At 31.9% G+C, this 21,610-nt stretch overlaps 1 protein-coding gene across 4 annotated transcripts; it reads right to left on the bottom strand.

The window, feature by feature from the left end:
• Positions 1–315: 315 nt before the first annotated feature.
• LOC132927552 (uncharacterized protein DDB_G0283357-like) lies at positions 316–20,853 on the bottom strand. 4 transcript variants are annotated; one of them, XM_060992097.1, is made up of 7 exons: positions 19,450–20,853; positions 8,886–9,377; positions 8,613–8,805; positions 8,280–8,349; positions 8,003–8,152; positions 7,183–7,325; positions 316–6,568 (listed from the first exon to the last, which is right to left on the bottom strand). In XM_060992097.1, exons 1-7 carry the CDS (start codon positions 19,596–19,598, stop codon positions 4,613–4,615), a joined length of 3,153 nt encoding a protein of 1,050 aa, XP_060848080.1. In that variant the 5' UTR covers positions 19,599–20,853; the 3' UTR covers positions 316–4,612. The 4 variants fall into 4 exon arrangements, with proteins under 4 accessions (XP_060848080.1, XP_060848082.1, XP_060848081.1 ...); XM_060992099.1 differs by lacking the exon at positions 19,450–20,853 and adding an exon at positions 18,545–18,866; XM_060992098.1 differs by lacking the exon at positions 19,450–20,853 and adding an exon at positions 18,107–18,369.
• Positions 20,854–21,610: the final 757 nt, after the last annotated feature.

The raw sequence follows: 21,610 nt of genomic DNA, 5'->3' as shown, positions 1-21,610 counted from the left end.
TATTAAATTATTTTTCATTTTTTGATGAGTTAAGTTTTAATTTATGTTAAGTACCAAATATGAGTTCAGTTAGAATGTTACTTTAAAAGTAACTTTTTAGCTAGTTGGTGCCAGCTCTAGGTTAATTTAAATATTTAAATGTTGTTCGTATAGATTACTTATTTATTTGACTTTTTTTCATTGTTTTCAATTTTTATTGCATTATAACATTTTTCAAAGACATTTTACAATTATTGTTTATGGATAGTAAATAATTAAATATAATAAGTAATAATAATTATTATTATAATCATAATATATATCAAAACAATAATATTATCCTGACGTAAATATAAATACAAATAGTTTTATTAATTAAAAAACATAGATACAAGTATTATATACACATAATTTAATCAATTTCCTGAATGTGACGCTTCATATATTTAAAATAATAATATGATAAATATGATAATTACACAGCTTTATGCATTTAAATTTTCAATTCAACTCCACAGATAAAACAATAAGACTAAAACGATATTATTTTATTAAATTATATCATACATTATAATAGACCCAAGGCAATACATAGCTCCTTCTGGCTATTCAACTATTAACAAATAAATAATCAGAAAAATATTCACAGTTTAATACTAGGATACATTTCTAAAAAAGAAATAAAAATTCAAAATGCACCTTGTTTCGTTTATATATCATACACAATGTACATTTTTCTTTTTAGTCAAAAGTTAGTTAAGTCTTGGAATCAAAAATGTCGGCTTGATGCAATAATAAAATACTAAAATTATTGTTACACTATGCTTTAAACAGCATATTATAACAATACAATTTATTGTATTTTTATTTTACTGATTTTTGTTTATAAGATTAATAATATACACAAAATTATAAACAATTGTATGCATATATATTATTAGATTGTTAAACCATAACATCAGGTAATTATGGTTAATTTCGAGTTCATAATTCCACGAGCGATACATATTTGTAACTGGACATTAACACTTTTATTAAGTAATAAAATGGGATATCTGTTCTAAATGTGTTATATGAATTTAGTGTTAAATCAGATGAAATTATTAAAATTAAAATAATTACATTAATATCTAAACTTAAACAAAATTGAGTATGGATAATAGTTACAATGTGAAAAATATATATTTATAATAGTATTAAACACATACTTATTTTGAAATGAAACGTTGTACATACATCTTAAAAGAATAAAATAAAAATGAGATTTCAAATAGGAGTATATTCAGTGTTTCACAGTGATTATTTCTCAAGTTTTTTTTGTCTATATTATTAATCTTTAATTTTTATTTGAATTTCATAAATATATAACATTAGTATAAATATGAAAAAATGAATGAAATGTATAATTTGATCTTACTTTATTTATTTAATAGATAAATAATTTAATAATTTTAAAGAAAGCATTGTTTTTGGCTACATAAATCATAGATTTGTTTTATTTATTCATTTAAAACATAGAAAATGACTATGTATAGAAATTAAAACTATATATGATAAAAAAAACGAATATTTATAATTATGAAATTCTGATTAAAAATCAGTCAATTTATTTTTATGTATACAGCTACAAATAAATAAAATTGATCTAAGTTATAATTTATTTTATTTTATTTAGTGCAATTGTGTTATACGATCTTTATTATATCTGTATTCATAAAAACAAAAATTTCTGAAGTGATTTTTAGTAACAAAAAGATATGTTAGTTGTGTGTAATAATTTTGGATTTTTGCATAAGTTATGATGTGTTTTTTAATGATGAATAGTTTGCCATTTTAGTCCCCATAAGTTATAATTTTACACAAAAAAATAGCTAAAATGTTGAGTAACAAACATTTGAAAAAAAAAAACAATTTTAACAACATAACTATTGAAATAATACATTGGATGAATTAACACTAACAAAGTTTGAAAAAAAAATACTATGGGTATGCAAGTCAAAAAACAATAACAAAATAAGACAATCTAATGAACCCTAAAACATTGGCCAATTACACGCGCACACAAGATAAAAATAAGGAACGAAATTGAGCCAAATCACATCATAATATTAGTTGTATACAATTTGTGTGTTATCCTTTGGCACGTTTTGTTCTAAGCTTAAAATATGTCTTACAGATTTTATATAATGTACTATAATATTATTAACCATGTTACAGAGAATAATATTACAGTACACATATTATATTACTTCTATGAAAGTCGAAAGAGAACTGGGTAAAATAATTATATATAAATATGTATTATTCATTTTAAATAATGTATATAGGAATTGTATTATAGATGGTATAATGCATTGTTATTACGTATCAAACATAAAATTCAACAAAAGAAATTTATAGGGATCATATATTCATAAAATTGTAAAATTAAAATTCAATAATTATTAAAAAACAAACAAAAAATAATTGTAACATATTTTAAGTGCTATTGAAATAATTGGTATAATAATAATAATCATAATAATAAAAACAAATTAAATATAATTTTACTACAAAGCAAATTATAATATCAAGTCTACTCTCATAAATGTTTCTTTAAATAATCAAATACAAATATTATATATATATATATATAGTAAGTATGTATATATTATATAGGTATAACAAAGAACAAAGAAAGAATATAATAGGGATTGTTTTGTTATTTTCGCAAAATGGTAACGGAGAAAATAATAAATGAATAGAGATTAGAGAAGTTTCATTTTGATATTAATATAAATGTACATTGAATATTTTTTATCCTTCATTAAATTTGACACATTAATATAGTTTAACAATTTTAATTTTATTTTTCAAACATTAATTTCTAATGAAGATTTTATATATTATATGAAAACAAAGAAAAAAAATATTTATTTATTAATAATTAGATAAATAGAACTGAAAATGTGATTGATTTTTTTTTTTTTTTTTATCAATCGATTTGTAAAATCAAGTTTTTTAAAATTTGTGATTTTTAATTTAAATGGATAAAAATTCTGGGGGCAGGGGGGCTAAGATTCCCACAGGGCGGTGGTTAAGTCCCCAAAGCCCCCTATATACACTCATGCATCATACTCTCATTTAAATACAGACATTTTTTTAGAAGTTATTAATTAATTGGTTTTAAATACAAACACTATATTTTAACAAAATCTTTAAAAATTCAATAGAAAAATGGGTATTATTTTTCATTTTAGCACATTTAAAATCAAATTATGTTCATTCAATAAGCAAAATGTCTTCTCATTACAGATGGTATATATAATACTCTTACTATGCTATTATATTTGCTCATCTTATGTTATTAATTAATTTTTATTTTATAATATACACTTAAAATTCTACTAATGGTGTAAACTAAAACATAGAAATCGAATGAAAAAGTGTTAAATAAATAATAACTGACATACATCATCTATGCAGTTTCAGAATGCGAATATAGAACATTATACTTATTTATTAAATATAGATCTTAGAAGTTGTTATTTTCCTAAGTTAATAATTACAATAAAGTGTGATCATTTTAGATTTTCGCAATATTATCGGATGAAATTGGATTGCTGGGGGGGGGGTAAAACCATTGTTTTAAAATAAAATAATTCTTGTACATTATACAATTATTTAAAAGTGAAACAGTTGTGAAACACAGTGATTTTTGTATCAAATTTTTATTATGATTTATTACATACATTTATCAACTTCAGAAGTTCCATTTTTTTTTTTTTTTTTTTTTTTTGGAATGTCCAATCTAAGTCAAATTTATCAATTTGATATATTCTATCCCTATAACATTTTATTATTTATATATATATATTATCATGAATTTGGCGGTTCTTGGACCAATATAATCTATATGAACCGGAGGTAACTGATTTAATTGCACAAACCCAGTCAAAATGTATATAATAATCACAATACTTTCGGACACATCATAAATCAACTGATAGGAACCCACGAACCATTTGAACAAATAAAATACCAATGTACACGAAAACAAAAAATACTTAGGAGGATAAATATTGGTAACGTGAAAATATTGTATTACTCTAATAATATAACAATAATATTGGTTGAGCAAAAAGATGACATTGAACAAATTCGAGTTAAAATCGCAAAATTACGATATCGCCGAACAAATAGAGAATAGTTTTATTAATAGATTTTTTTTTTAAAGGTAGAATTTTCATAAAAAGAGAAAAATATAATTTATTATAAGATCTAATGTGCCATTGTATACGAAGTTAGTAAATTTAATACTCTGTGGTAACTTCGGCGTATTATTTTACTCAAATTTATTAAATAAAAATGTTTAAGTAAACTAAGAGTATTTACATTTTATTAAATCGAATCCAGGATATGAAAAAAAGTAATATGATTGATAAAAGATAAATATCATGAGAGAAAATAACTCAAACTATTCTCATAGTTGCATACAAGTCGTCAATGAACCGTTCCCTGAATTTATAACCAAGTATTATAATATTTACAAATAATATTATTATAAACAATTGATAAAAGAGATTAATACAATGCGATGGTTGAAAAAATATCAGAGAAAATATCGCAGTCTTTTTACAGCGTTTCCGCGAGTTTAATAGTTACCACCACCATATCCAATATCCATTCGGTTTACTGACAAATACCCACCACTTGATTGGATATAAGGTGAAACTCCATTACCACTATTGTTATTACCATACGACATGGAGTTTTGAGGGGGATAAGGGAAATTTGGAGTTGGCATATGTATGTTATGTGTGTTATGTGAATAACCATTTCCAGGTGGTCCTAATCCCCCATTAAATTGCATTGAGCTGGCATATTGATTGTTGTATGGTTGTTGGTACTGCTGTTGTAGTCTATCCATGTCCATCATAACACCACCAGAATGATGATGATTATAATTTATTGTAGGCGGTGGCGGTGGGTACGATGAAGATGTAAGGTTGCTAACAGAGAATGTTGACGGTTGAGACATTGATGCTTGTTGATGATGATGATTTGCCCCATTTGTTAATGAACTTACTGAAAAGTTGTTCATATTTCCTTGGGGTGGACAAGGCGATGACGAATAAGAATAATTTAATGAGGGAGAACATGAGTAATCATTAGGCATGTAGCCTGAATTTGATTCATCCATATACTGATGGTGATGATGATGATGTCCACTATGCTGTACATCACTATCGTTCATGTTAGGAATTTGTTCAACCAAAGATTCCAAGCCTGATAAGCTTTTTGCAGTAACATCTTGATTATTTGTTAACTTTTGTTGATGTGGATGTTGTTGTTGTTGTTGTTGTTGTTGCTGTTGCTGCTGCTGCTGCTGCTGCTGTTGTTGTTGTTGTGGATATCCAGTTGGTGGTGGAGGATATACTGGAGATTCTGCAGGAGGATAGGCCGGGGATCCTGCTACAGATTCTACATTGCCTGAATATTCATCATATCCATGTGATTGAGGATAATGATGCATATCCATCTTTGTATTAGTTTTTTGTGGTTGCTGAGGCCCACCGACGGAATTATTAAACTGACATTCCATTTGTGATGGTCTAGAATGTTGGTCAACTCCAATAAGATCTTCTTTGGTTACCCCGCCACTATGTTGACTACTGTGAGGACTATTATCTTCGGCCAGCAGGCTAGCTGGTGGCTCGAAATCAGGTGGACCCAAACTGGGTGAGGCTGGAGATCGTGATCCTAAATTATGTTCTGAAGAGATAGCTGCACTGATTTCTGAAGACAAATCAGAATGTGTGAAGGATGGAGCTTGTGGTGATTGAGAATACCTATGTTGTTGAGATTGAATTGGCGAACGATGATGGTGGAAATTAGGGTTGTTGTTTCCACCACTGCTGCCTCCACCACCGCCACTACCACCACCACCTCCACTGTTAGATATAGGTGAATGTGAAGAGCTTTGGTTGTTGTATATATTATTTATAACATTATTTCCTCCATATAACTGTGACAAGTTCATTGGAGACTGAATTGGCGGAGAGAAACAATTTGATAATTGTGTTGATGGGTTACTGTGTTCACAAGATAAAACTGGTGGAACAACATTATTTGTTGGTGGTAACTGATTTGGATCAGGCTTAATTTTTTTCGGTCTGCCTCTTTTCTTTTTAGGCATTCCTTCTCGTTCATCCACTACCTGAGGTTTAGGACGCTTAACTTTCACTTCTTCGGGTGCTCCATCTTTATTTTTAATTTTCTTTGGTCGCCCTCGTTTCTTCTTTTGCACCACAGGTGGTTCATCCTTAATATCAGCAATATTTTCTATTGTGTCTTGGTTTTCAACTACAGAATTGTAATTATTGAAATACACAGATGGCACTTCATCTTTAGGTTCTTCTTTGATATCTGGCTCATAATAATTTTTTAGTTTGGTAAATGAGAATACCACTTCACTATCATCAATTTCGGCCACCAGACCATTTAAATAATCTCGAAACTTCTTTAATGCAGCATAAAATGGTACTTTATCAGCTGCCCGTGGTAACTGTGCACAACGGGCACTAGATGATGGCATTACCCACATATACTATAAAAATGGAAAAAAATGAATTAATTGATGTATGACAAGAAAATATTAGACATATAAAATACTAAAACATTTAATTATTTAAGTTTACTTCCATAAATACAATTACAATCTCCATAGTTGTGTAAATGTAAATATGTTTTTGTGAAGTATTGGTAAAAATTATTATAATGATTTGTTTTACCTATGAAATGAAACAATTAGGGCCTTATCCACAATACAATATGATTTACTAAAAAACTTAGTACATAATATAATAACAATGTGGACATCACCAATGCTAATATCTATGTCCAGTACTGATGATGGCGACATGCAAAGTTACTGAAATAAAAAGTATTTATTCGTTTGATTATTTTTTAATACTAGTTTAAAATTAATTTTGTCAAAATTATGTTTGAGGTACTGCAAAATAATACTTAAGTTATAAACATAATGGCATAATAATAAAGATATATGGATCCTTGAGCTAACATAGCTTAATGAATTAAGCATTAATTAATTCAGGAAAATAAATTATAAACCTATTACTTAAAAAAAAAAAAAATACATTCAAAATAAAATTAGCAGTTATAATATGAAAATTAAATATTAATAATAAATTAAAAGTTTACCGTATTTGTTCCATCTACAAGTTCTGGTTGACGACCAAATGTAAAATCTTTTTTCCCAGAAAACACTTCAAAAATAAGTTTTCCATTAAATACTGCAATTTTTGGTTTAAATCGTTGTAGCTTTTCAAGGAGAATTTGACTTCCTATAGTGAAAAAATAAAAAAATAATAATTATTAAATTTAATCAAAAAATATTTTAATTCTTGTTTAGTTTCTACTGTATGTTGCTGAAGAAGTAGATAAGAACTATAGGTACACAAAAAATTGTTTAATAAAATAAACAATTTTTGATTAATATACATAATATTAATGAAGTAAAAAAGTTGTTTTAGCATGCTGTGTCACATTAAATGAAACATTTTTACATTTTATCTTTTTAACAATGAAATTTTTCGAGATAGATACTTATCTAATTTTGGAAAAATATAACGAAGTTTGTTGTTAACTTAATAACAAATAATATTTCTAATCTGTATGATTTTATGAACACAAATATATATATATTTTAATAAATTAAAGGAATTAAAAGATAAACAATTAGAATAAAATAGTAAAAATAATCAAGTGATTATAAATTATATATAAATTGATTTTAAATCAATCTGTATTATTTTCAAGAGATACTTATGAAAATATAATTTAGTTAATGGCAATTATAAAATATAAACGCATAAGGTGCTATATTCCTAATAAAAAAAACAGTAGAATGTATAGTATGTTATTTGAGATAATATTTTATGGTATTATAATGCAACTTATAATATTTATTAATATCTACAAAATATAAAATGACGCATTTAAATAGATATAGAAAACAAACCTTCTTTAATTTCTTTTCTTGTGAGATCAGCACTACCCTTTGTAGCTCGTTCCACCATATTGGTAAAACCTATACCATTTTGAAGTAGTTTATAATCATCATCAGCAGTCATAGGTTCTGGTGTAAGACCAGATAGGTACAAACATTTCCCTACAAATATAAAATAAAATAAGTTAATAATTGTTATAGTATACAAAAATGTCAATAAATTAAATACACCATCCTTAGTGGATTGTGTAAAAATTTAACTTATTTATAATAATATGTATTTACTAACAGAAATGATTTCCAGGACCTGCATAATGATGACCTTTATAAGCAGCAAATAAACCAGGATTGATACCAATCTAAACAAAAAGTGTAAGTTTAATTAAGTAATTAACGTTATATTATATTTTATTCTTAAATAAAAAAAAATTATTAAATATTTTTAAGTTCTATAAAACAGACAACAGTAGAAGGACTTTAAATGTAAAAAGACAAGATGATAATAATAATAATATATACATACACAATTTTTGATAATCTAATAACAATATGAAAAACTAGGTATATCTCATCACAAAATTGAATATACTAAGTAATAACAATCATAATATACTATACTCACAATCACAATATCCAAATTATTAGTTAGATGGTCAGGTAAAGTGCGCTTTGATACCTCTTCTTCAGGCATGCCATTAAAACGGTCATGTTTTTTTCTTTCCTTGTAAACCTTGGAAGGATTTGTCAATAATTTATCTTTTGGCAACATATGTTGCATTAACCCAAATGCTTGATCAGGGTTTAAGCATTGCAAACTAAACATAAATTATGTGTTATAAATATACATTTAATAATGACAAAAAATAACATTAATACATATTATAGATTAGTTTACCTCATCTGATCCTCAGGTTTAAATTTTTTCTTCCTGCCTCGTTTCTTTGGCATGTGTTGTAAAATCATTTCTTCAGTGTATTGCAAGTTTTGTTGACCATGATGCTGCATTTCTTCATCAACAAAACTATATGGATCATCAGGCATCTCATACTTAATTTGGTGTTGTTGCATATTGTTCATTTGATGATGATGATGAGGATGACCATGATGATGTGGATGCATGTGTGTATTCATATGTTGTTGTTGATGATGATGCATTGGAGGTAACTGATTCATAATATTATTATGATGCTGGGCTGCTGCGGCTGCAGCTGCAGCAGTAGCTGCTGCAACGGCTACTGCGGCGGAATGTTTTGCTGCAGCTTGTTCAGCATCGGTACCACCGCCACTTGTTTCATATCCATCATCCGCACATGCAGATTCTTGTTTTACAGAAGACGCTGGCTGAGGTCCATTGTTAACAACATCACAATTACCATAATTGTTAGACCTGCACATATTTTAAAATCAACCAATTAATTACATTCATCAGTCTATTATGAATAGATAAGAGATAAAAATGAATTGATTGTAAAAATCAAGTAAGTCATTAGAATGAGTGTGTTGAATTTATGCGATTATTTTTAATATAAGTTTAATGGTAAATCATAACACCAAAAAAATAGCCCTGAATAGGAATTAGTTATTTGATATAAATTCTACTAGTTTTTTAAAAAAAAATTAAACATAAAATATGTTAAATTATTAACCATGGAAAACTGTAATTTTTTTAATAAGAAACACATTTGCTATTTACAAAAATTCAAATCATAGAAAATAACGAAATTGTTGCAGTATTTTTTTAAATTTAAATTCACAATATGACTTATTACATAATATGCTATCACCTACTATAAAGATTCAGTTATAAATACAAGAGTCCAATTATTTTGTATACTTAGAAATAGTTTTAATACATCGAGAAAATCATGAACTGAGTTTAACCTAAGAAATAAAAGTTAAAACTATATACCTACACACTAATAATGTTATGTAATAGTATATAACGAAAATAACTAACAATAAGGTACATTCGTATTGAATTCAATATTTTGTTATTATATAAAAATCTTAGATATTGTCAATACAATCAGAATATATATATATTAACTATTAAGAACGGAATTTCGACATTAAAAACGGACGAATTAAATATTAACTCGTTAAATAAATAATAAGACGAAGAAATACGTTCGGTTTGAAAACAAGAATTGAACATATTATTGCGGGTAGGTAGGTGTTGACCGTGTGTTATATTATTTCCGAGAACATTTTGACGGAGGAACGCGTAATAATATGCGTCGTATTACTCAGACGCCCAGAGAACGTACCTAACAACGATTATCATAAACACGCGCATTAAGTAGTTTTTTTATTCAAAAGTTCATACCCACGGTCGATTATATAACATTATGGAATGGACTCTACCCCAGCAGTAGTATTGCAGCAGAATGATAGCTTTCCGTTCACACGTCGATTGATAACTTTCACGTTATAGGTCATGGGGAAAAATGGTACCTATTTTTGTTTGTTTCAGTATTTCACATTAAACATTTGATGGATAATCGTAAGACACGATAGAGTCGCGTCAAATTGAGCGGATTAATATTGATCGCATATTATTGTAAAACAACATTCTTTGAATCGAGTGGGATTACGAACGATTCAAATCCCAAATATACACTATTGCTGGTGTACGTATATAGTGATAGGGTTTCTGTACAGTAGTATGCCGATGTCCCTATCCGTGGCTTTCATATTATGTTAACACACACGTTGTACGGGACCGACTATATCAATTTCTATGGTAATAATACGCATAAGTTACGGCGTAGGCCGTGTATGTACCCGACCGACTTCACCGCTTCGCACACGAATTGCGCACCAACGTAAAAACATTATTTTCTTTTTCACACTCGGGACTTATTACCAAATCGATAAAATATCGTCAGCAAATCAATTCTCGACTAAACAACCCGACAGCGATATCATATCGCACCAGTACTGTTCCGTCGGGTAGGTATTGTTTGATCAAAAGTTCGGTACCGGTTCCCATGTTAAACGAGTTAGAGTTTTGCGCACACGGATGTACAGGACGTCCGTATGACGGTGGGAGTGGTTAAGAGATGAGGGGAAGAGCTGTGTCGAAGTGGTGAGAGGAGGGGCGGTGTCGGGTATATGATGGGTCGTGTGGTTGGCGGGTCTGTGGGAGGGGGGGAATAAGAAAGAGGGAGATTAGCGAACTGGGTGGCGGCGGCGGCGCACGCGGCAGGGTGTATTGATTTATGATTCCGGCCAACACAACAGGCAACCTGGTCAGGATACGTGCACAGGGTTGCAGGAACAGAGGTCGTAGAGAACTGAACGCCACCGGGGATTAATGGTCGTTGAACTTATTATTTAGCGGGGATGGGGTTTTTTTCAAAAAAAAAAAAAATTTACCCGTGTGCATTCCAAACAGCGCACACACAAAGCGGAATATTTAGTTGTGCATATTTCGTTGTCCGGCGATGGAAATAAAAATAATTTTATGATATTTGATAACGAATACACACAATCGAGTCGGCTGTTTACTACGATACTACACAGACACATGATATTATACATTTATACGTCAAACTGAAACAGCCGTTAGAAATATTGTAAAGAGTTTTATTGGTACACCGTGTTGCAAGTAAAGTTTTCAAAGTGAAAAAGTTTTTTAAACGCACCTATATATAGATGTATAAACTATAAAGTACCTCAAATTGTTGTACACACCACGTTTTCTTATTATTAATACTCACTGTGAGTTAACTACTCACCAGAATAAACTTGTTTAGGTTTTTAAATAGAACAATAGCAATTAAGGGTGAACTCAATATTCATAAAAAAAAAATATGATGATGTGCAATTAAAACATCAATAATTTTATAACAAACCCGATTAATAATAACCCTCGCCCTGAATATGTATTTGATAATTAAATAAAATGAGTTTTCAATACTAAAAATTGTCAACTAATTCTTAATATATAATAGACAGTCAATGACAACGATTATTTTGAAGCGATTAAAACTCGTACCTGTGCATACATAATATATAAAATCAACACAATATTAAATATTGTTTCTATTATTATATAAGTTGTATAAGTATAGTATAATAATAGTAACGGTCATATAGAGGTGAAAATGTTTTACAATCGTTACGAGCTTATAGGGACTATATCCATATTTTATATACAATTTATTAGAATAAAAAAACGAAGTAAGTACCGATTTATTAATTGATATACTTAATATCGAAAATAATTAAGGTCGAGTGATTTTATGGGCATACATAAATCGTTTTTTTTTCAAACATTTAATTTAAGTGTATAATCGGTACAAGCCGATCGGCTCAATTACAGACAGACAGACGATACAATGACGAAATATATTTATTACAATGTATTTTTATTATAACAGAAAACGCAATACATGCGTGTATCGCGAATGTGTAGTTTAAATCATCCCTGCTGGTGAGTAGTTGTAGTGATGGGGGTGGTGGTAGTGGTGGTGTATAATCGAGGAAGTTTATTGATTAATTTTTTTTTTTTTTTTTGAAAGCTGTGTGTATATGATGGTGGTATCCTACGGCGTCCGGGAGCTCTTTTCGGTGGCGGGGTGATGGAGTTTCCATAGTCCCCGCCACTTGAAAATCCGGAACACCGAGGGACATACGCACATCCTGTACAAGCATTTCGCGTTTCGTCGTCGACAAAAGAGACGCTGACATTTTGCACACACCCAAAAACCCCGCCGTCACGCGTAAAGAATATTATAGCATCGTCAACTTATTATTCTTATTATTAGAGCCTCACACACACCACACACACACGTGCGCGTTCTATACCGAATTCGTTACTATCGTTTTTGTAACTAATCGATTTTTCAAATCACTCGACGGGTTAATACATTATTACTGCTGCAGCATAAAATCTTTAAAGGGACACGGTATAACAACAATAACAACAGTAGCAGCAACAACAGCAACAGAAACAACAACAAAAATAATATATACATTAGGTTAAGCCTTTCTGTACAGATAACGATGAGAGAGATGAAAGTGGAAAGAGGGAACACGGTTAAACAAAACGGAAGGTAATGAAGATATTATTATTCTCCAAGCGAAGATGACATAATAATAATAATAATAATAATGATAAATTATGTACATAGCGATGCGACGAAGTATACATAATAATATTATTATATCGTATAAGAACGGGTCACCACGTCTCGAGTACATGTCGAAACCACAATAATAATTATGCGACGTCTGAAATCGGTGGTAAAAAGGACGAATTGTGACAGTATACCTATAATAGGAGGCGGCCATGACGAAAATCGAAGGGATATTTTGTTCTTATCGACGTCTCCTCTGACGAGCAGCATAAAACACTGACCGAGGAACGTTGTCCGTCTCTCGTATTGTTAACAGATAATGACATTACAAGCGGTTTTTTTTTTTTTTTTTTTAAATCGCCGGCCTCTGGTCGTTCGGTAACGAATCGTCGACGAGAGAAATAGCGTCGAAAGCGGACAAAATTAATGTTGTGGCGATATCGTATAGCCGTATGACGTGTAAACGATAATAATTAGTGTGCGTGTGTGCCCGCCGTAGTAGTAGCCCCCAACTTGCGCCACGGCACGGCCAATGTGTATACGCGCACGCGCACGACCGTGTCGGTCGATGCGGGCACACCACATTCGATCGCACGAAACATTTTTTAGGAACGCAATAATAATATATTATAATAGGTACTATTATGATTATTATTTGGATGATAAAATAATATATTATTATGACTGTTGTGTATTAAAAGCGATAAGAATTTCTAAAAAACGTAGAATTGTTCACATATCAGATAGGTAGAGGTATTTTTATTCGGCACGGAGTCGGCTCGAAAACGGAAAGTCGGAGCTACATTACACCATACGTCTAGTATCAATTCATTACGCTACTACCCACCTCCTCCGACCATAACCGCGATCGGACAAGTCGATCCAACCCGTTTTAAAAAATAAAATGTACAAACGAAAGATAAAAACTATGGAACCCGTTTTTGGAATTCTAGTCACACATACACTCGGTATATACATGGGTACTCCTCGTATACGCCAACATCGAAAAGTAAATAAATTCAAACGCTTAATGTCGATTTTTTTTTTTTTTTTTTTTTTGACAAATCTGTAAAGCAAATTAAGTACTGTATTTTTAAATAGTTACCAAAATATAATACTAAAACTTTTTCTATTTCCATGCATAAATAATTCAGTAACTACCTATAAATCTATCACATTTAATAAAATTCCATTGGTCTAGGTATATAGCATATGTATTTTGAAAATCTTTTTAAATAATACTTTTATTTGTAAATGTATTTTTACTTCATGAATTATAATTAACATTAAGTTTTAAATAACTGCATATAAAATCAATATTTGAACAAATTATGTAACAGTATTTTTATAGCAAAAATGTTTATTTTTAGTAGATTAGTATTTGATGTACTTTATCTTTATAAACTAATTTGAAAACTTTATTACTTCAGAAATGTATTTGCATACTATACTATAACTTATATAATAGTGTTTTTAAAAATTCTTTCTTTTTTATGCTATCTGTTTGTTTAATTTTACTTTATACTCTTAATGAATTGATTTTTATATAATATACAAAAGGAATTAATCAATGTCTCAATTAGGTACAATAAAAATGAAATCCATATATAAACAATATTTTATCAATGAACTTGTAATTCACTTTATCATAACATTTAAATAAAAAGTGATATTTAGTTACTCAACTTGATTTGTTTTTTTAATTTAATTTACATAAGTAGCTTTAAATTATCATTAACAATGCCAGCCTCAAGTATTTAATACTTAGTTAAATATTATAGGTATCAATATTTACATAGGTAATGATTATGATAAAATGGCTATTTAAATAACATATAAATAATAAACACATATAAATATTATAGTAGATTAATTATTTATTTATATTTATTCAATTTACCTATTTAAATAGTTATCATTTTACAAATATTATTAGAAAATTTAAGTATTTAACTGATAAGGTACATAATATTGTATTAGTTAAGTCTAATTTTGTCAAATATGTATATTTATGTACTTATAATATATTATTGTGTCATAAACAAATTTAATCCATTGTGTACCTAGTTTATTGTAGTTAGGTTAGGTTAAGTTGGGCTTAAAAATACTTAAAACTCTTTAAAATAAAATATATATTATTATTTTAAATATTTAAGAATTTTTATGTTTTCATATTAAGTTATAAGTAATTACTGAAATAAAAGCTATTAAGTGAAATAAACTGTAATGATTTTAGAGAACACCATACAATCAAAAATTGTAATTATTTATTAACAATGAATCTTGTTTACACATAAATTGTAGAACGAAAGATACATTTAAATCAATATGACCCATCTAAATTGAATGAAATGTATCAAGTATTTAGGACTAATCAATTTTTTAATTCAATAAACTGCAGTAGGTATAATAACCATAGTGAAATACATTTTGTTAACACAAATTAAATAATTTCTAGAACTAACTGATAAAAATATAAATTGGAATCTATTTAATATTCAATAGTTATATCTAATAAACATTTTTATGAGTATAAGATAAACATAAAGTTTAGCAGAAATGTACAGGTGTTCTGAGAATTAAAATTTGTTATGAAGATACATTATATCTCTAATTATATCCGAATGTGTTGAAAGTCTGAAATACAAACTTCTGTTCTTTTTTTATTAATACCTATTTAAACGAAATATTTAACAAAATATGATTAAGTTTATGCAAAATAAGTGAAATCAAAAAAAAATGGTAAACATCCATTAATAGGTCAACAAAAAATTCAGCTTAAACTTTGTCATTAAAAAAATAAAAAAGAAACACCATTATATTATATTGAATAAACAAACAAATTAAATATCAACATAAATATTTACATTTTTGCTGTTAATAGACATCTCTTAAAAATTACATTATTAAACTACATTAATGAATAGGACATTTAATTAAAACAAATTATGATACTTTGACAAATACCTAATCTATGCTTATCAGTTTATTTTATCTTCTTGGCAGATAATTGATATTAGCTGAAACAATTATAATCAATATAATTAATAATATAAATTATAGTAATTTAAATAATGGATTTTTAATTATTTTAGTGTATAAAAGGAGTTATGCATCTGTAGTAATAAAAATAAAAAGATTGTATATAATTGTCATACTAAATGATCTACCTACTTACTTTAGAACAAAGACATTAATAATGCTACATAATATAATAGATTTTGTTTGTTTAATTTATTACCTATCAAAATTTTATAATAAATCATTCAATGGATGTATTAAACATCAGTGCAATGTTTTCATTAAAAGATAAACATTAAGACATTCAATTCATTAATTTACTACTTACAAAAAAAAAAAAACGTTATAGATTAGCAAAAAATATAAATATATATATATATTTATACAATAAGTTACTTTTCTTTCATAACCATGAACTAAAGATATCAGACTTATCGGTTATTTAAATAAATACCTTACAATGGATTTACATTTTAATACTCATCATTAAAATAGATATAAACATGTTGACATTTACAATAACACCAATCATATAATATCTACTTTCAAACCAAATATTTTCAATTTAAAGTAGATTAAATTGTAAACTATGAATGGAATCTATTTACATTTCTAAAATTGTATCAAATAAAAGCAGGTATAATGTTAAAAGTATAGAAATTTTCAGGAGATATGTAGGTACTTGGTAATTGTTTTATATAAGTAGTTGAAGAGATGTCTAAAACTTAATAAAATAAAAGTTATAAACTTATAAATAATTAAAGATATTTTTGAAGAACAGGAAAAGTTGAAAATTAAGTAGTTTTTTTTATAATTTTGAATAAGTGAATACTTAAGGGTTATACTCCAAAAATCAAAACTAAAATACTAAAACAGTATTAATGAGGATATTTTACCAAAAATATGCTCAGACAATTTAAATTAGGTAATAAAAGAATTGTAAACTTAGCTAGTAAGAGAACTGCCATTTCAATATTTTAATTCAAGGTTACTCTTACATAGGTTTCTATTTCTTAACAATAAGTTTAATATAATTTTCAAATAATCGAAACTAAATATTATTACTATATGAGGAGTAGTTAATAATTATTAAATCATACATATGTAGATATAGGTAAACTATAGTAAATTGATCTCTACATTTGACTATGCGTTTCAAATATTATATAAACTCAACTCTATACGCGGCTGTTTTAATGTGCAATGGATGTTAATTTGTGATACTAACCAGAAAATCAAAAGTATCTTAGAGTCATGGTAATATTCTTTTTGCATATAGATACATTATTCGCCATAAGGTTCAGATAAAACTAAGAATCTTCACCTGTGATTATTTAATCTAAAACTTTTATGCTATTAATATAATGTTTCAAAGCACTTATTTTGGTTACTCAAACAGTTATTGGTAAGGGTACCTACATCATATTTCTAATGTACTCTATTAAGTATTTAAGTACCTGCACCAAAATGAACGGTTATTTTTACAGTTCTAGACAAATAGGTACTAAATCATTGATGCAATGTTGTTAAGTAAATATTTTTGGTGTTGTCGGATCATTGTATTTTGTTCAATGTTAAAAAAAGCGTCCTGCCTATTGCGTTTTATAAACTTTAATCGACTAAAACATTGACCATTCAACGGACAAAAAGTGTGAAACCATAATCTAGACAATACGATATATAACACGAGTAGGTAGTATTAGTGTGTGTATGTACATGTATATTTATATATAATATAACAGCTAATAGCTATGGTATAGTAATTAAAACACTGATATTACATTTAAGTGCCTTCCAATATTTATAACAAATATTGTTACACGTTGTATCATATAGGTAACTCGATTTAGTAGGAATGGTGTGCTGAAATACATAAATAATTATTTATGAAGATAAGATACACCAATCTGACATAATGTTATATATTTTACTGATAACGAAACACGAGTTTCTTTTTTTTTACATGGTTACCAAACACCGTGGTGAAAAAAAAAGATATAAAACAACGTACCTACCGAGATTTTGCAACATCAACGTCTACTCGCACGTAGGTAAGAAACCGGTGGCCGCCGGCGAGCCTACCCCGCAAGGACGGCGGTTTCGCTCGCCTCGAAATAAAAAGACAACCGACCAGACCGACGGGCGCACATTGGCGACAAATCGCCCGAAATCCGCGACCCGAGTGGAGCACTATGAGGTGGTCCTCGCGAGCAACCGTCGCCGAAAAAGCCCAAAGCTCAAGAGCGCCCGATTACTGCGATGGCCCGGCTAGCGGCCGCCCGAGTGCAACCCGACTAACACTTTTACATGTCATTATTATTATCGTTTTAGACGGTACTCGCGATGTTATTATAATACTATACACGTCGGCGGGTTAGTATAATATTATTATGACGTTGCCCAGGTACGAGATATTATTATTATTATTATTTATGCGTATAAGTACTACCTGCCTCGGTGGGTCGCCGATTACGACGTGTGCGTGCGGGTAAATCGTAGGTAACCGTGTACATTTTATAATGGTCGTCGCGTTATATTTTTCACGCACACACGTTCACACTCACTAGTCGCCGACTCAAACATTCACTCACACACGGGACAAACGGCCGTGTATAATCGGGCGGCTGGCGCGTGTGCTTTGCAGTTTGCACACACACGACACGTTCACGTCCACACACGCACACGGACGGACGGGCGCGCACACACACGTACCGTTTGCACGCATACACGACAAGCCGAAGAGCCGTATCCGGTGGGAAAAAAAATATGCATATAATATATTTATATTATATTATTATTATTATTATTAAAAACGGCAAAATACAAACTATACGCACGCCAACACCGACGACGACACGACCGCACAACTATCGGTCTCGAGAGCCCACAGCATACATACATAAATAATATACATTATACATTATGCTCACACACACACACACACACCCCCGTCAAGAGCTCGATCCCCCTACCCAACAGACATACACACAAACACAAACACCAGCTCGGAAAAACGGAAAACCGTGTAGGTAACCAGTCTTTGTCTTCGCCTCCTCCTCCTCGTCCGCCACCTCCCCCCAGGCGGGGGCGTTAGCGTGTAGAGAGTTGTTATAATACGCGTATCTCGACAGCGTCGTCCCCTCCCCCTGGGCACTGCGTGTGTGATGATAATAAACCGATGACGATGATAAAAATAATGATGATGATGATGACGATGATAATGATAATGGTTGACCGTGAGGTGTGATAATATACGCGGAAAAAAAAGGCAGGTAAGAAAAACGACGGATTAGGATAGTAAAAAATTTAAAAAAAATTTTAAAAATAAAAAAAACCGTAAAGCTCGACGCTTACTGTTGTTGTTGTTGCTGTTGTTGTTGCTGCTGCTGCTGCTGCTGTTGCTGTTGCTTCAGAGAGGGCGAATTGCTGTCCGTCGACGAACCGGGTTCCATAGCGGCACCGAGAAGAGTAGCCGACTCGCGGAACAAAGTGGCCACCTGCATCTAACAGCAGCCGCTCCAATCTGCTGCTGCTGCCGCGGCGACCGTGTGGAGGTGCTGCTGCTGCACTGCCGCCGCCGCCGTCGTCGTCGTCGTCGTTATTGTTATTACGTTATCCGGTACGCACGATTGCTGTATTATTATTGCGAGCGGCTCTCACCCAAGGCGCGTCGCGTTCGTACGAACGCCGCCGTCGCACACACACACACACACACTGACACGCACACACACCGACACACACGCACACACTGGCGCGGGCGCACACCGACGGCGGCGCGCACACACACGCACGCACACTGCCTACGCACGCGCGCACACGTACGCACGCACGCACACGCACACACGCGGACGCACTACGACCGTCGCCGCCGCAGCGTTTCCACAACGGCGCCGTTCGTACGCGCCGGCCGCCACGGCATTTTTCGCGATGATGAAACTATTGTTTTTTCCGTGTCGAAAAACGGACGTCGCCTTTTTGTCGTGGCGAGAGCTTTCCCGACGTCCCAAACGGTTCGGCCGGCGCACACACCGAACGCAGACGATTTAATGTTTTGTTATTATTACGTTTCGGCGCACGAAATATTATAATACCGCAACACGAACGCCGTGGCCCGTGCGAAAACGTTTTTGATTTTTTTTTCTTTTCTATATACTATATCCTATCACAACAATATACCTATCGATATAATATTAATATTGTTATCATAGATGTTTAGGTGCAGCTCTAGACGTGCGATGCGAACGTACCCGGCGTAGAACGGGCATTATATTATCGTTGCAGTTGCAGTTGCTCAAGTTGCGATTGCGAGAGCGCGTCTGTGTGTGTGTGTACGATTTTTTTTTATTATTATTATTATTCTGATTACGTGCGCGCGTACGCGTTTTTCAAAAACGTACGAAAAAAAAAAATAATAAAAAAATTGTTAACAAAACGACGCGCGTTATCGGCGTCCGCCACGGAGGAGTACGCGATAAATTCCGCCGAGATCGGACGTGCTGTGCCTGCGCGCGCGTTCACGAACGTCGCGCGACCCCCCCACTGCCGGCAGCGCTCACGTTCGGCGTAGATGAGCGAGCGAGCGGCGCGGTGTACGGCTGGTGGACGGGCGGGCGGGCGGTTGACGGGGGACTGGATGTAGCGAGAGACGGGAGCGCACACGCACGCGGAGAGCGAGCGAGCGAGCGGGGAGAAACGTGAACGCGCACTACAACAACACACGGTCGTCGTCGCCGTAACGCTCGCACACGCACACTGCCGCGCGCCGGTGCACTCGCGCGCGCGCACGCACGGCCTCGCGGCGCGCTCAAGCGTTCGGTACGCGCACGCTCGACACCGGTGTACGGCGGCGGCGGCGTCTGTGGTGCGGTGACGGACGGCGAGCGTCGGGGAAAATGTCAGCTCATTGGTCGGGACGAAATATGACCTGGAAAATAATCAATATGGTACGCGGCGGCGGCGGCGGCAACTGCAGCAGCGGCCAGCGATCCGCCGCCAGGCGACAGTGTTGCCGGCTTACCGTAAAAAATATACCGCCGTCACCGGTCTCGGAGATGCGGTTTCTACCGCGCACAGGTGCCCCCCCTAGCATTCCCCCCTCGCCAAACACCACGGCCGTGTGGATTTCCGAGCCAGACCACCAGCTGCTGCTGCTGCTGCAGCTCACCGTAACCGTACCACCGACAATGTCGTTTTTTATACGATCGTATATGTAATAATATTGTCTGGGGCTAATGCGGTGGTACATTATAATATTATTACTATTACTATGCGAGACGAGGCGGAAACGGTGGCGGGTAGAAAACGCTCGCCGAACAACCACCCCCCTCTCGAGCAAAAGTTTACATGCAAAAGTTTAGTCGGGTCGGCGGGCAACGCCGCCTTTTATCGGCCTGTAGACGGTAATAATAATAATAATATAACGATAATATTATTACGACATTAATATCGTGATTATTATTATCGTTGTTGTTGTTTTTGTCGAGGACGAAATCGTGGGCGTCACTAGGATTTAGTA

The sequence above is a fragment of the Rhopalosiphum padi genome, chromosome 3, assembly GCF_020882245.1.
Source record: "Rhopalosiphum padi isolate XX-2018 chromosome 3, ASM2088224v1, whole genome shotgun sequence".
Lineage (NCBI taxonomy): Eukaryota > Metazoa > Arthropoda > Insecta > Hemiptera > Aphididae > Rhopalosiphum > Rhopalosiphum padi.
The sequence above is the reverse complement of the archived record's forward strand: the minus strand, read 5'-3'. Positions and strand labels throughout refer to the sequence as shown.